This window comes from Drosophila elegans, unplaced genomic scaffold, assembly GCF_018152505.1.
Source record: "Drosophila elegans isolate 14027-0461.03 unplaced genomic scaffold, ASM1815250v1 contig_208, whole genome shotgun sequence".
Taxonomy (NCBI): Eukaryota; Metazoa; Arthropoda; class Insecta; order Diptera; family Drosophilidae; genus Drosophila; species Drosophila elegans.
The window spans coordinates 3,206,201-3,220,453 of record NW_024545578.1 but is presented as its reverse complement, the minus strand read 5'-3'; the positions used below and the strand labels follow the sequence as shown (position 1 = coordinate 3,220,453).

At 39.7% G+C, this 14,253-nt stretch overlaps 3 protein-coding genes and 1 non-coding gene across 4 annotated transcripts; 3 read left to right on the top strand and 1 right to left on the bottom strand.

The window, feature by feature from the left end:
* The first annotated feature begins 115 nt into the window (after window positions 1-115).
* LOC108146436 lies at window positions 116-1,144 on the top strand. The gene has a single exon (XM_017272440.2). It carries the CDS (start codon window positions 122-124, stop codon window positions 1,067-1,069), a length of 948 nt encoding a protein of 315 aa, XP_017127929.1. The 5' UTR covers window positions 116-121; the 3' UTR covers window positions 1,070-1,144.
* A 289-nt stretch (window positions 1,145-1,433) lies between these two features.
* On the bottom strand, window positions 1,434-5,094 carry LOC108146434 (major royal jelly protein 1). Its single transcript, XM_017272438.1, has 3 exons — window positions 4,564-5,094; window positions 2,959-3,155; window positions 1,434-2,062 (listed from the first exon to the last, which is right to left on the bottom strand). Exons 1-3 carry the CDS (start codon window positions 5,008-5,010, stop codon window positions 1,519-1,521), a joined length of 1,188 nt encoding a protein of 395 aa, XP_017127927.1. The 5' UTR covers window positions 5,011-5,094; the 3' UTR covers window positions 1,434-1,518.
* Window positions 5,095-6,226: 1,132 nt separating this feature from the next.
* Trnac-gca lies at window positions 6,227-6,298 on the top strand. Its single transcript has one exon. It is a non-coding gene; the product is annotated as a tRNA-Cys (tRNA).
* Window positions 6,299-9,942: 3,644 nt separating this feature from the next.
* Window positions 9,943-11,581, top strand: LOC108146435 (protein yellow). The gene is made up of 2 exons (XM_017272439.1): window positions 9,943-10,842; window positions 11,195-11,581. The coding sequence occupies exons 1-2, from the start codon at window positions 9,987-9,989 to the stop codon at window positions 11,488-11,490; spliced, it is 1,152 nt and encodes a 383-aa protein (XP_017127928.1). The 5' UTR covers window positions 9,943-9,986; the 3' UTR covers window positions 11,491-11,581.
* Window positions 11,582-14,253: the final 2,672 nt, after the last annotated feature.

Below are 14,253 nucleotides of genomic sequence, written 5' to 3'. Positions count from 1 at the left end.
CCAAATAGATACTATGGTTCTACGAGCTTATCTATTTAATTAAGCCAAAACATTTTATCTGGCTGATTGGGTAGTGCTATAAAAGAAAGTCTCCCAGTTGAAAGAACAAACAGTCGTCGAGATGAGTTCTTTACTCTCGGTTTACCTTCTCCTGCTTGCTGTGGCGATTGGATCGGCTAAAGCTGATGATAATCCCTGCCAGGATGTGCGCCTGGCCGGCTTTGTTTGCCTGAACTGCACCACTTTGGGCTACTGCATCCGCGAAGCCAGTGGGAACTGGAACACCATTTCGATGCTGGGCTGCCAGTCGGAGCACAATTTCTTCTGCAGCGATGAGGGAACCTTCGGATGCACCTGGCAGTCGCAGTGCAGGGTGCCGAAAAGAGGTCCTTTCCACTGCCAGCAGGAGGGCCTCTTCCCCGATCCCTACGACTGCAGGAGATATCACGAGTGCAGCGATTCGGGTGTGGACACCCCTCATATCTGCTCCAATGGAACTGGCTACTCCACTCTCGGCGAGTCATGCGTCCTGCCCCGGGAAAGTGAACAGTGCACGGAGGAGCAGTTCACCTGCACTCGATCCGGACAAGTCGGTGGCTGGGCGGCGGACAATCGGTACTTCTATGTCTGCATTGGTGACACCGACGACTCCGCCAGCTCCTTGTATCCACTGATGATGAAGTGCCGTGATGGTTACCTTTTCAACGGCTACAGTTGTGCTCCTGCCAGTGGTTTCAAAAATATGGGATCGGATGTCGAGGAGCCTAGCAAATGCGTTGACAAGACCAGATACGAATGTCCTTTCCCAACATCAGAGATTCAATACTGCAAATGCGTCGAGGGAGAACAGCAGGTTATTATCTGTCCCACAGGTTTCCACTTCGATACCAGAATCATGACCTGTGTGTCTGAAAGGATATATCAGTGCAAGGACTTCGAGGTTCTTGCCTGCCCCAATAGCACCGATAAGAATGAGTACTGCGTATGCATCGAACAGGAGTTGAGGGTCTTTGATTGTCCCAAAGGACACTACTTTAACGCAGAGAGTTTGGTGTGCCAAGAAGAGTAATATGATGAATTATATAAATATAAATATATTTTGAAGCCCCAATGCTGGTGCAATTGTCTTTTTGTTTACTGAATATAGGGGACTTTTCAGAAGATAGTTTAAATAATAAATAATAAATTGTCATTGTCTTAAATTTTACGGTTTAGGGTTTTTGCTAATTGTTAGAAAAAGTTACTTTTGATATTTCAAAACTACTTTTTGTTGCTTTTCAAAAAAAAACAAATGCCCCGGTAAGTAACTAACGCATAACTTTTTAGTATTTTTGCATTGTAAAAATAAATAAATAAAAATATATTTAAATGTATATATTTATATCCTATTGTTATGCCATCAATGCCGTTTTAATTAATTCCCCAGCACAACATTTTGAGCAATCACCAAATTTTACTTTGACCCAATAACGAAAACAATTCAATGCGAATCTTAGAGCTAATGAAGTGGAGCGATCCCTAGTCGTCGCACTCCCTGACCACGGGATGCAGGACGATCGAGGCTCCATTGCAGCCCGTCCGGTCCGAGATGAAGTCGTGGAAGTTGCTCTCCAGCGCCCACATGAATCGCTTGTGTCCCGGCAGGACCTGGGTGGAGAGGCGGCAGTCGCCACCGCGCTGCACCTCCTGCAGATTGGCGGCCTTGAAGCAGGTCTCCGAGTCCCACAGGTATATATCATTCTCGCCCTTGTAGCGGAAGAAGAGGGAGGTGCCTCCGTCGGCTCCCAGGAGCACAGCCTGTTTCCCGTAGGGCTTGGGACCCACATCGATGATGGAACCCGCTCCCTGACCCACTCGCAAGTACTCGCCCTTTATGGAGTACAGTCGCGGTGAGCTGAGGTAGCTGAAAAACAGGGTGGAGGTTCCATCGGGCTTCGAGGTAAGGGCCACGTACAGGACATCGCTGGTGGGAGCGGTGGCCTTCGGAAGGACAATGCGGTACGACTTGTTGCCGGTGATGTCGTACACCAGGATACTGCGCGCTCCGGCATCAGCCACATATCTATATTTGGAAATAAGACCAATTATTGATAAGATATAATATTTCCAATTGGGTAATTCGTTTGTAATTGGTTGCAGAAAGATATAAGAGCCACACTTCTTAGAACTACTAATGAAGATATGGAGTTTTTTTGTGTTACTGATTATTATTGATAATTATATATGCTAAGTTTATAATTGAATTTGAGATGAAAGAGCTTAGTGACACAAAAGGATCTGGTTGGTTAAATATCTTATTTTGATTCCATACAAATAAACATGTTATTTCATTTAAATACGTTAGGTGTAATTATTATTATATGTTAATGTTTTTTGTTGCTTTTTTTTCATTCTAAGCTAATTTGTGGTGATAAAGCTGTTTTAATTTGTTTCAATTTAAAACATAAATTAATCCACGTGGTTGAATATCTCAGTATAATTCCCCGCCATATTATGTATGATAATTATTTAGATAGAAAGTGATATTTCTAGTAGATAACTGTTTATTTGTGAAACTTTTGTTATAAATTAATTGTACAAAAATTTTCCTTAAAAGTTGGGAAACGTTTAAATATATGTTAGGGTTTTTTACATGAATGAATATAACATGACAGACATTGTGTTTCAAGGCTTAAATGCCCGAAAATGAAATAATATTTATTATATGAACACAAAAGAAATTTTGTAAATAGATTGTGGGATTATTTATGACTTTAAACAGATTTTAAAGGGTTTTTAAATACATAATTGATTCGAACTGATATTTAATGAGTACAGAGATTAAATGCCCGAAAATGGAAGTATAATGTAACATATATGAACAAAAATGTAATAAAAGAGTGTTTGTTCATTACCCTTCTCCACAAGACACTTTAAATTCCTAACGGCATAAAAATGAAAATAAGTGCTATAACTCACACGAATGGCTTATTGTCCTTGGAGTAGTCAACGACAATGAACTGCAGGCGGCTCTCGGAGGTGACCAGGTCACTCAGGTCGATGCTCTTGACCACCTTGTTGTTGGCCGTGTTTATGGCCACGATCTTGGGACTGCACCTCCTGATGGGCTGCTCCAAGGTGTTGACAATGCCCACGTCCAAGGCCCACAAAAGTCCCTACAACACGAAGAAAAACAATCATTAATTGCTATCAATTGACGGTTTGTATTCATTGCTTTTAATGTTTTCATTTGACCTGACTGTTAATTGAAAATTTCACACTCGTAGCAATAAAATGAATATCAGCAAAAAGCACTGAATGGAAAATTGCGCAAATAAATAAATACAGTTGCGATATTTGTTTGCTGCTGGTGATTGTTATTGCTATGTCGACTCTTGTGTAAATAAAAGAAATGATTTGCATAAATGCAGCTAAACGAGAATGGCACATTAATGAGAACGAATTGACGGCGATAATAATTGAAGGAAATTATTAACTTGCAGTTATGCTGCGCGAATTGCAAGTAGGTCAGATATTGTTTTCAGTATGTAAACATGTAAATATTTTGTTATATCTTCATCATTGGCTTTCAAGCTCTCACTTAAATTTTTGCGTTTGCAAAGAACATTTAATATTTAAATTGACAACCATTTAAGTTTCAGAGCTGTAAACTGCAATCGAAATACACAAAACTTGATGACATCGCATGTGGCAAACAAATTATTTCTGAGAACTTTTCACTGCATTTACATGGCATTTTTCAGCTGCAGCTCGTGGCCTTTTATAATATTCCATTTACATATACACTTTTTCACCCCGTTTATCCGTTTATACAGTCTCTTCAGTTGTTCCGGCACCAATTGCCAGGCATGAATTTCATTTGAAGCACTTTGTTTTTGCCGTTCCGTTTATTTGATTAAAAAAGCAATTTTTGGTCGACAGCAAGGATGGCCAGTTAAATAGACTGCACTGCAGGGTGTTAATCGAAAAAAAATACCTAGGAAATATTTTTATAATTACGTTTTCTAGCCAATGTTATATATATTTTTTAATTTATCAAGCACTTTAAACATATAATAATCCCTGATATTATTTATAATATATGATAATGAAATTGGATAGGTTACAATTACTTGTTTTAATGAAAATATATTATTTTTTAATTTATCAAATACCATGTATATTTATATATACCAGCAATACTTCAAAGAAGTTTAAAAATATTAAATTTAATTGCATATATAAATTATTTGCCAATAAAAATATTTTCTTTTTTAAATTTATCAAATGCCTAATATTTAAATATATACTAAGCAATACTTGGACAGGCTTAAAAGGATGAAAATATGTTTTATAAAAAATCTTTAATAAGCCTTGAGTACCTCTGTTACCCTTTCCAACGCCCACGATAAAAATATGAAAAAAACATTTAAAAACCATTAAAGGGAAGTGCCACAAAAGGACAGCAAAAAAAAAGAAATAGCAATCCGTAATTAAAGGCAGAAATTGCAGTTTGGATAAGACAACTTGACTGCGGCTACAAAAAAGTAAGTAAACGACTGTACAGGCGTTAATTGCACTCACATTCGGATCGACGGCAATGTCGACGACGGACTGAAGGGCCTGGCAGTTGCCCTCCTCCTGGATGGCCCAGCAGGGATATGGGGCTATCTTGGTCAGGCACTCGCCCTTCTTCAGGTTGACCTTGCCGAGGGTGAAGGGCACCCCCTGCTTATACCTTGGCAAGGCCACAAAGGCCGAATCCCGCTGCAGTTGAGCCCGGGTCACAATCACATTTCTGGGCACATATCTGCCCGACTGAACGTATATATTCTTGGTGGATTCACAGGGCCAGTGGAGACTGCTTCCACTCAGCTGAAAGGTTAATTCACTTAGCGGATTCTTGTCGCACTTGGTTCCCCCAATGGAGTTGGAGGCATCTGCCGAACCAGCTTCATCAGTGGACGAACTGTATGCGCCCCAAACCACGGATGCATAAACTATAAGCAACAGCAATTGCAGCTGCGACATTTTCGCTGGTTTCCTTCGGGGTAACTCAGCCACAACTACGTATATATATATTGTATAGATTCAGCACTTGGAAAGCCACGTTTGGCCAGAATAATAAAACTGTCTGAGCGCCAGCCCAACTTGCATTTATATATAAGAGCCGATGATTTCTGCAGCCATCCAAGTTGGAGCGTGTTGCAGCAAGGTCGTTAGATGGTAAAACACGGGGAGGGGGGGAAACAAGTGTCTGTCTGGAGCGGAATGGAATGGTCACCACCCAGCCAGCACGTCTGGCCTACGCCGGAAATCGACCAGACCTCTAAGCCCAACTGCTTCTCTCGGTTTCTAAGCAATGCGGAAGCCCGCACGGAAAACAGTTTCACATTTAACCCTCTCAAAGTGCATTATGAGATGAGTTAAATATAAAATGTTTTCTATATGCGGTATATTTAATAGATTAGCAATGCTTTACTTCTTGTTTCTTTTTAAGTTTAAAATAAAAAGCAAAATAATATTTGTTCTTAAGCTTTTTAAATTTAATATTACTTATTACTTAATTTTTAAAATTTATTCTTGATTTTCTACATTTTTACATTAAAATGTAAATTTGATATATATATATATATATATACATATATTAATCTACTTTATCTTATTTATCTAAACGCTTCTTTCTAACTCTTCATAATCAGTCACTTTCACCTCCTTGAAATAAATGGGTTAAATGTGGAAATTGTTTCTGTCAACCACCGATCATTTGTGCAACCAGAGGGAAACGCAAGTTTTCACCCTTTGGCAGGCAAAGTTCAGGGGTCAACAGGCGAAACAGTTGCCGCTGCCAAAGTGGCCCAAAAGTTCGCTATCAATATCAATGCTGACGTCTGTGACCTGTATCTGTGACCGAGAGAAAGAAAGTTTCCAGTTGCTTGGTTCGTGCTAGCAGCTATTTCGGGGCTGACAAAAACATCTGCCATTTGTTAGCCCGCCTGCAGCTATCAGTTTTTTGCGAGGGGCAAAGGAGAAAGTTGTGGGGAAAGGGGTGCCCCGTGCGCTGATAAGATTGCAAGTCAAACGGAGAATCAATAAAAAGCCCCCCATCGGAGTGAATCACACAGAAGAGTTTCTAAACAATCTGTCTTAAATTGATTTCACTTCTATTTTAAGATAAATGAGAATGTGCAATTTTATCTTAGTCATTGGCTCTTAAAAGGCACTCCAAATCGAGTGGAATCAAGTCGGGGGTATAGCTCAGGGGTAGAGCATTCGACTGCAGATCGAGAGGTCCCCGGTTCAAATCCGGGTGCCCCCTGGAACCCAATTTTTTTTTATTGGCTTCTTAGCCCGCTCAGTGGATAAAGTCAGTTTTCAGGGCGGGGGGCTTACATTAAAGGTGTGCCCGCCAGACATATGGACAATGACCTCGTAAAGAACCCACGCATCGAATAATAACAAATAAAAAATGCGTTGACACATTTGTGTGGGCGGATGGTGGATTCCGTGTCCAGAAGGTCCTTTGTTTGTCCTCCGACAGTTTTTATTTCAGAGTCGGAGCAGCAGCACGTGCATCGAATTATGGCCAGCACTCGCACTCTCGGTCTCCATTAAATCGCAAAAAGTTTAATCTGCTTAAAGCAAAAATGAAATGACCAAAGGCTGGTCAACATTTTGATAAGCCCCAGTTAACCCTTTTCATTTGTTGGGGGTGGCACTTGGCTTCCGCATGGCTGCGATTGATTCATCCCGACCCCGGACTGTCTATTATGGCAACTTACATGCAGATTGAATTTTGGCCAAATCCATTTAAATAAATTGAGTTCCCCCTCTGATCGTAATCTCCGAATTTATATAGCACACACATGCCCAAAAACAGGCTGATGTGATATATGTGTGGGCGGCATTGTCAGTCAATGGAATCGGCACCAACCGAGCAGTAGATAAATATTTATGTGCTTCAATATAAATAAAACAAAAATATCAAAATGGGAAATCAGCGAGGTATCAGAGTATTCGCTCTCTTAAAAAAAAGGCTACGGCTTATTTTTGTTATTAATATGCAATGCAATGCTTTAAAAAGAGACCAAAACGCTATTTAAATTAAAATGGCTCTTAAGCTTAGTAACAAAAAAAAATGTTATTTATATTTGATTTAAATTTATTTCGTTATTAACCTTTGAAGACGAGTTTTTATGTTTTAATAGTTATTATAAAGTTTTGTTAAATCAAAAAAAGCAGTTAAATCAAGAATATAAAATAAATTAAAATTTAACATAAATCATTACAGTTTTTGTAGCTTCAGTCAACAATTAAAGTACCCAAATACCCAAAAAAATATTTTTTCCTTGTTTTTGGCAGATGCGTACAAGTGGGGAATTTTTAAATGTTCAATGATGGCATTTTGCGAGAAAAAATTCAATATGGAGACCGATGAACACGTAGCAAGCTGCCGAGGGCAATTTGTCGGCAAGTCAGAAATGAAACCAACCAGCCAAATGAATTTAATTTTTGCAAAACAATTAAACAAAGCTGAGCCACTGGATAAAGGCATTAATTTATGGCAATTCATCGAACCATTTGCGCTGTTCAAAAAGTTAAGAGCCACGAAAAAGAGTGGACAACTTTAAGCAGACGTAAACAAAACTTGGCCGACGAAAGAAAGCCAGCAAAGTGAAAGCAAAGCACATAAATTAGGCGAGCAGCTAAAAGTATGGGGAGATTAAGTTGATTAGCCGGCTGATGACTTTTTAATACCCTGTAGTGCCACTGTAAGCCTCTTTATTAAATGTTTTTTGATTAATATGACTGCATGTTTGATTTGCTGGCCGAAAACTTTGAGTTAAACTTGTGGGTTTTGGTTGGGTTGTAATAAAAGGTTTTGTAAAATTAAAAGGTTTACTGAATGTCTGGTTATTAGCATATATATATAATGCATTTTTAATGCACAAGTTCGTTTAACATTATTTTTGTTGTAAAACTATTTAATTCAGAGCTTGGTTTGGTGGCTTAGTTGGGATTTAATTATAATGTTTACTAATTTACCTATGGTATTTAGTAAGTTTTTACCATCTGTGGTATCCAGCTTATGCAAATAAGTTTGAAATAGGTTTTGTTTTTTATTTATGTGAAATTCCCGCTAAAAGAAAATCGCTTTTCTCAGCAAAAAATGAAAAACAGAAACCCCAGTCGGCCCATTTAGCAAAGCGAATCAAACGTGACCACAGACAATTCTTTTTTCTGCTGCTGCGGGACAAATTATTGGCTTATTTGCGTTTTCAATCGGGTTTTTATTGGCACACATACTCAATATATAAATAAAAAGGTAAACTTTGCTTGCTTTCGGGAAAGAGTGAGAGCGCGTTTTAAAGAAGTCGAACATATAAAGCTCGGTTTTGCTCATGACGCATACGCCTCGTTAAACGGGCAATAAAATGAACTGTCAATGTAATGTGTGGAAAATGGCCTGCGGCGAGATATGGGCATGCTTTTCCCGAGGACAGGGTGAATTTTCCGGCTAATGGGGGTCAGTCAGACAGTCGCCCGACTGTCTCTTATCTTTCCCCCAAAAATTTTTTTTTTGGCTGGAGGTAAGTGTTTACATAAATTATGTCAGATGAGTAGCCCGGAAATGCTTGTCATCAGTTTTTATTGCTCTATGACTCGAATAAATCACTAAGTGGGGGGTAAAAAGAGGGAAAAGCCACCCGGAATGCGGGCTTTTCGGCTGACAATTTAACATGCCACACACGTTTGTTTTGGTTTGGGGCGATTCCGGGTTGTCTGCCCATGTCTCGAGCGCTTTAACCTATTTAGGCGCCATTACGGTGATGTAAATGGCTGGTTAATTCTGCAGGAGAATCCCAAGGATGTGTAGGGAATCCTTCACTCTTTCCATCACTTTCTATGAGCCAAGTTGCGAAATCACAGTCTGAGGTTATTTTGTCACAGTCAATTAATTAGCTAAAAATATCACCGCCAATCTGAAGACACTTGTAGGAGTTCCGTACTCAATTGATTGCACTAATTGCAGTGACGTTCGTAATTTCTATTGTTAATTGAGACGAGGAAGGCGGAGAAGTGTCCTGTTTCCTTGGCCCTTTAGCGTCTTGGCAAAATTAGTGTGGCTTCTGTCCGGGAAAATGCGAAAACTGAGAAAAAAAGTTTAATATTTATGGAATATTTGTGACAAATTTTTATCTACAAATTGAAAATGCTTTTATAAATTGAGTTTTTATGAAATGCGTAACTTAAAATAATAAAATCTTATAATGCGGAATATAATCGGGATATATTATATACTTAATTTTACATTATATAATATTTTATAATACACAAATAAATTATATATATTTTTTCAAAAATATTTGTATTTAAAAATGTTAAATGTTTTTATAAATTACGACCTCATATTTTTTTGAGTTCTTCTGATTTTTTTATTTTTGTATTCAGTAAATGTATTCAGTAAAAAAATCAAAATTATAAAATCGAATTATGAAATATCTTTTTTATAAATCGGAATACATTAAGGAACATTCTGTCATTTTATGTAATTATTTTTTTATTTTAATTTAATTTTAATATATTTCGAATTATAATTAATTGGAATAAAAAAAGGGCATTATTAGTTTTGCTTAAACACTTTTTTATACAAATATTGCTTTACAGTTATGCAATGCAAAGGTAGAAAGCCAATAGAGTTCAGATCAAATTACACAAGTTCAACATGCAATTCAATTATTTTTCCAGCCATAATTAATATAGTTTTCGTACCCCCTTTTTTGTTGGTAAACTTTGGTCAAGGTTCTTTGGCTGTGCAAAAAAGTGAGTTTGAAAATTGAGAATTGGCGGCGAGGCACGTTGCCAGTGCTTCTGGTCAGATTCGATGGGTTTTGGTTTTGGTTTTAGTTGGGTTATATAAGCACGCCACTTGGCCAATTTGTGCTGTATTGTTGGAGCATAACGTGCACGTCGTCGTCGCCAGACAATTAATAATTGCTTTCACGATGAGACTGCATTTGGTGGCCCTGATCCTTGGTTTGTGTCTCACGGAATTGGCCCATTCGCAGGGCACCAAGTACGGATTGTGGACTCCGGATCGGGCCTACTCCGATTCGCAGCCCATCCAGTGGACGGGTGGTCAGTTTGAGTTCCCCTGCGCCAGCACCAAGTCGCTGTTCAAGAGTTCCGGAAAGTTTATACCCAAGAATGTGATTGCCACGAGGGCCCAGCTCATCGGGGATACCATCTATTTAGCACTGCCGCGTTATAGGAAGGGAGTTCCGGCCACTTTGGTCAAGACCAATGTGAAACCGGGCACCTGTGCCACCACCTTTAAGCCCTATCCCTGCTGGGATCTCCAGGAGGAGGGCAACTGCAAAGCGCTGCAGTCGGTGGTGGATCTGGTGGTGGATCAGAACGAGGTGCTCTGGGTCCTCGACACGGGCATTGTGAACACATTGGAGACCCCGGTGCGCAAGTGTCCGCCCAAAGTGGTGGCCATGTCGGTGAAGACCGGCAAGGTGTTGAAAACAGTCTCCCTCGAGGGCCTCACTTCCAGCAGCTCTCGTCTGCAATACCTGGTGGTGGACTATGCCCCGGATGGCGGTTGCTTTGTGTACGTCAGCGATGCCGCCAATCGAGCCATCATAGTGTACAACCTGCAGGCGGATCGGGGATTCAGGGTGGTGCTGCCCAAGGCCGTCACCGCAGGCTGTCGCTCGAGGGATGTCCTCTACATAGCTCTCATCCGCCGGGACTGCGGCTCCACGGAGCTGTACTTCACCTACCTGAGCACCAGCAAGCTTTTCTCCCTCAAAACGGAGTATCTGCGCAGTGGAGTGGCCGATGGACGCATTCTGGGTGAGTCTAGCTTACATATTTATGACTAGAAAAACACATCATCAGCATTCCTTTTTCATACTCATGCATAAAGTATAAATAAAAGTATACTATTTAAGTCGTTAGTCTAGAAACGGAATACAACATTTAAAAGATAATTTCAAATATTGTAGATTTTCCAAAAAGTTGTATTTAAAAAAAAAAACAAATGACATTTTTACTCTTTGAATTTTGTTATTTAATAAAACTATATAGTATTTTATAAGACCTAAGGGTGCTTTGATAAAAACTATATAGTAAGTTTAAAAAGTGTAAGAATTTGATGAGTTACAATTTATTTATTAATTTAAATCTATTTAAATTCTAATTGTAGATCTCGGCAAGAAGCCCAGTCGCATGGTCATCATTGGCACGGACAATGGCTCGGCGATTTTCTTCCGCAACGAGGGCGATGCGGAGGTGTACCGATGGGACACCAACTCCACGTTCGCCGAGGCCAACTTTAAGCCTGTTTACCGCAGTCAGACCTGCCAGCTGGTGACCCATGCGGTGCCCGATTACAAGCGGAACACGATGCGAGTGCTGCAGAGCAATTTCCCCGATTACATGCAGAATCGCGTTGGCTGCGGGGCCATCCAGCAGTTGGGTCTCATGCAGGGCTGCTGGTAACTCAGTCAGTCGCCACTTTCCGACCCACCCACTTCCATCCCCATCAAGTCCAGTATCCAGCCCGAAAAAAACTGAAAATGAAACTGCAACTGAAACTGAAACTGAAACTAGCCATTGCAGTTAGATTGGCAATAGCCCAGAATCAGATGGTGTCTATTTTCGGATGGGCGAGTGAAGTTCGTATCTGGTATTGGCATTGTGTACATAAACTAACGACTTTGGTCGCCCTCGTTGTTATCTAAGCTTAGCAAATAAACATTTTACTTTCGTACTGAACGAGAGCAGTAAATATTTGGTGTTTTTTTTTTAGATGGTGTGTCACCGAAATTTTCCAAGACATTAAAAAGGGCATTTAGTGCTTTTGGCGTTTTAAAGTTAGTGTAAACCAATAGCAGGGATAAATAGAACTTAGGTGCATACTTATTTAAATAATTATATTTATATCTACAATAAAAAAACATAAAAAATAAATTATGCAGTTAGGTCTTAAAGTTGCCTAGATTCATGCATTAAATTAAAATTAATGATTTCGTTGCAAAAAACATTTAATTCAATGAGGCTAATTTATGACCTTTGTTTGTGAAAATTCTTCCTTCTCTGACATTTTATATATTGAACATAATATAATGTTTTCATCAACAATAAACATAAATTGTGCAACAAAGAACTAAAGCTTCATAGAATCATTCAATTTATAAAAGGCTGTTTAATGAATTCGTTGTAAAATCATAAGTATTATTAAATGTAGCTGATTTCTAGGAAATACATTTTTTTTTACATTCCCTTTGTCTCTCATAATTTTACCTGACCCTTTTCTGTGACAATAATTCCTTCTCCTTCAGTTATATATATTGAGAAAAACAGAGACATAAATTAAGCTAATTGGATGTCTTCTTGCTTAAGTACTCCACTTTCCCTGATTGCAGTGTCGTTTCCATGTCTCTTTGGAGTTTTCCCTGGCGAACCAATTTCGCCACCTGGAGAAGTTGGGGAAGTTGGTGAGTGTGGAAATTGCCCGGAGAAGTGTTAATTGGAAGATGCCTGATAAATTGAACAGCGTCCTTTGCGTTGGCTTCCGATTCTGATTTCGATTCCGAGTTTCGATTCCGTCGGGGAAGAACAGCCGACGAGCGATATATAATTTCAATTAATCAGCAGATTCACAGCCCTTGTCTATGGGCTTCGGCTGCGACCTTTGACCCCCCGGGGGCGCTGCGTTAAGGCTTCGTGGCTTCGTGGCATCGTGTTAATTACGCCCACTCGCAGTCTGGAGTGGATCACGCTGCAACGCATGATGGCCCTGGCCCCCAATAAATGTGCCAGTGCCACACAAGTGTGCTCCAAAAATACCAAATACCAAACCAACCAAACGGAATAAAAGTCACTCGAACAAACTTCAATCCCTCGCGATTTTGGTGGGAGTGGGAGCAGCTGCCACCGAACAAAAGGCACGATAAACTTGTCTCCACCCGCTTGATTTACCAATGCTAAAACGTGGGCGAATTGTCCAAAAAAGAGTTGTCCGGAAAAAGGTTTATATATCATGAGCCAAATAAAAAGCAAAAGCTAAAATAAAAACCAAAACAAAGCGGAGATATCATACAAAAAGCAAAACAAGTTTTGGGTTGACAAATAAAAACATTCAACTAATTGGTCTGTTGGTCAAGTAAAAGGGTATTATATTTCATATTATTTTTTGTGCATTTTTAGAGTACTAAATTTGTTTGGACCAACAAAATGTAAGCCAGAGCAAAAATGGAAAGCAAGAAGTGAAAGGGTTGAGTTTGCCCAAAAAAAAAAGAAGGAAATTTGCCTAATTGTGTCTGAAGTGGGAGATTATTTTCGAGTTGAAATTCCCAAAGGTCTGCCCCATAATTGTGTTGATGTGAATATGACAGTTTAAACTTGTATTTGAATAACTTCAAACTCCTTCGTTTTACGCCGAATTCAATGAATGAAAAGCCTTTCCCAAGGGGCATCACAAATTATGCCCTTTGATGTGACAAAAAACATAATAAATATATTTTTCCTGGAAAAAGCCAAAAGCAAAGATAACCGAAGCCCGCAGACAGACAAACAATTTTGATGCCTTCTGTGTCAAAAACACAGAAACGAATGTTGCAAAAGTCAGTCAAAGAAACGTCTGGAACGAAAGCATCAGGCCCGACAAGAATGATAAACGATTTTCCGCTGCACAGGTTTTTCCATCTCCTGGAAAACGGAATGTGATGTAATTAAATTATGTATTTTAATTTTTCCTGTACTTTCAAAAGGTGTGCAGCCAAATGGAAAGTCCTTAAAGTCCTTTAAATTTTCGTACTACACTTATTTAGGCAGCGCAAGTTAAGCTTGCCTGAATAAAATTTTCATTGGCTTTTGCGGACATTCCTGAGATGTCTAAAGCCACTTTTAAGCCAAGGCCCTGGATAAATCAACTTCAAGCCACACGAGATTGACAGAGCCGAGTTCCTTTTCAACGCCGCCTTGCCGCCCAAACTAGCTGAGTGACTGGGGACTGTCAAAATGCCACCACCACCTCGAACACAAAGGACCTCCGGCTCCCAAAGGATCCCAGGGATCCAAACTACTGTTTGACGCCCACTTGAAATGGGTTTGACAGGGGAATGCCAGTCTCATCTTCCCTCGAATGCCTCGACTTCTTTTGTATAGTATGCCAGCGCCTGAATTGGACAAAACATCCAAAGGCACCACTTCGCTGCTTAATCGAAATGCGAACGAAATGTCGAACGAGAGCCGAAACTC

Bases quoted from the DNA above. Each gene is read 5' to 3' on its own strand.
- LOC108146436 (XM_017272440.2), top strand. From the start codon at position 122: ATGAGTTCTTTACTCTCGGTTTACCTTCTCCTGCTTGCTGTGGCGATT.
- LOC108146434 (XM_017272438.1), bottom strand. From the start codon at position 5,010: ATGTCGCAGCTGCAATTGCTGTTGCTTATAGTTTATGCATCCGTGGTT. The intron at 3,156-4,563 runs GTGAGTGCAATT...TTCGTGTTGTAG, and splicing joins ACATTGCCGTCGATCCGAAT to GGACTTTTGTGGGCCTTGGA. The intron at 2,063-2,958 runs GTGAGTTATAGC...TTCCAAATATAG, and splicing joins AAGGACAATAAGCCATTCGT to ATATGTGGCTGATGCCGGAG.
- LOC108146435 (XM_017272439.1), top strand. From the start codon at position 9,987: ATGAGACTGCATTTGGTGGCCCTGATCCTTGGTTTGTGTCTCACGGAA. The intron at 10,843-11,194 runs GTGAGTCTAGCT...TTCTAATTGTAG, and splicing joins GGCCGATGGACGCATTCTGG to ATCTCGGCAAGAAGCCCAGT.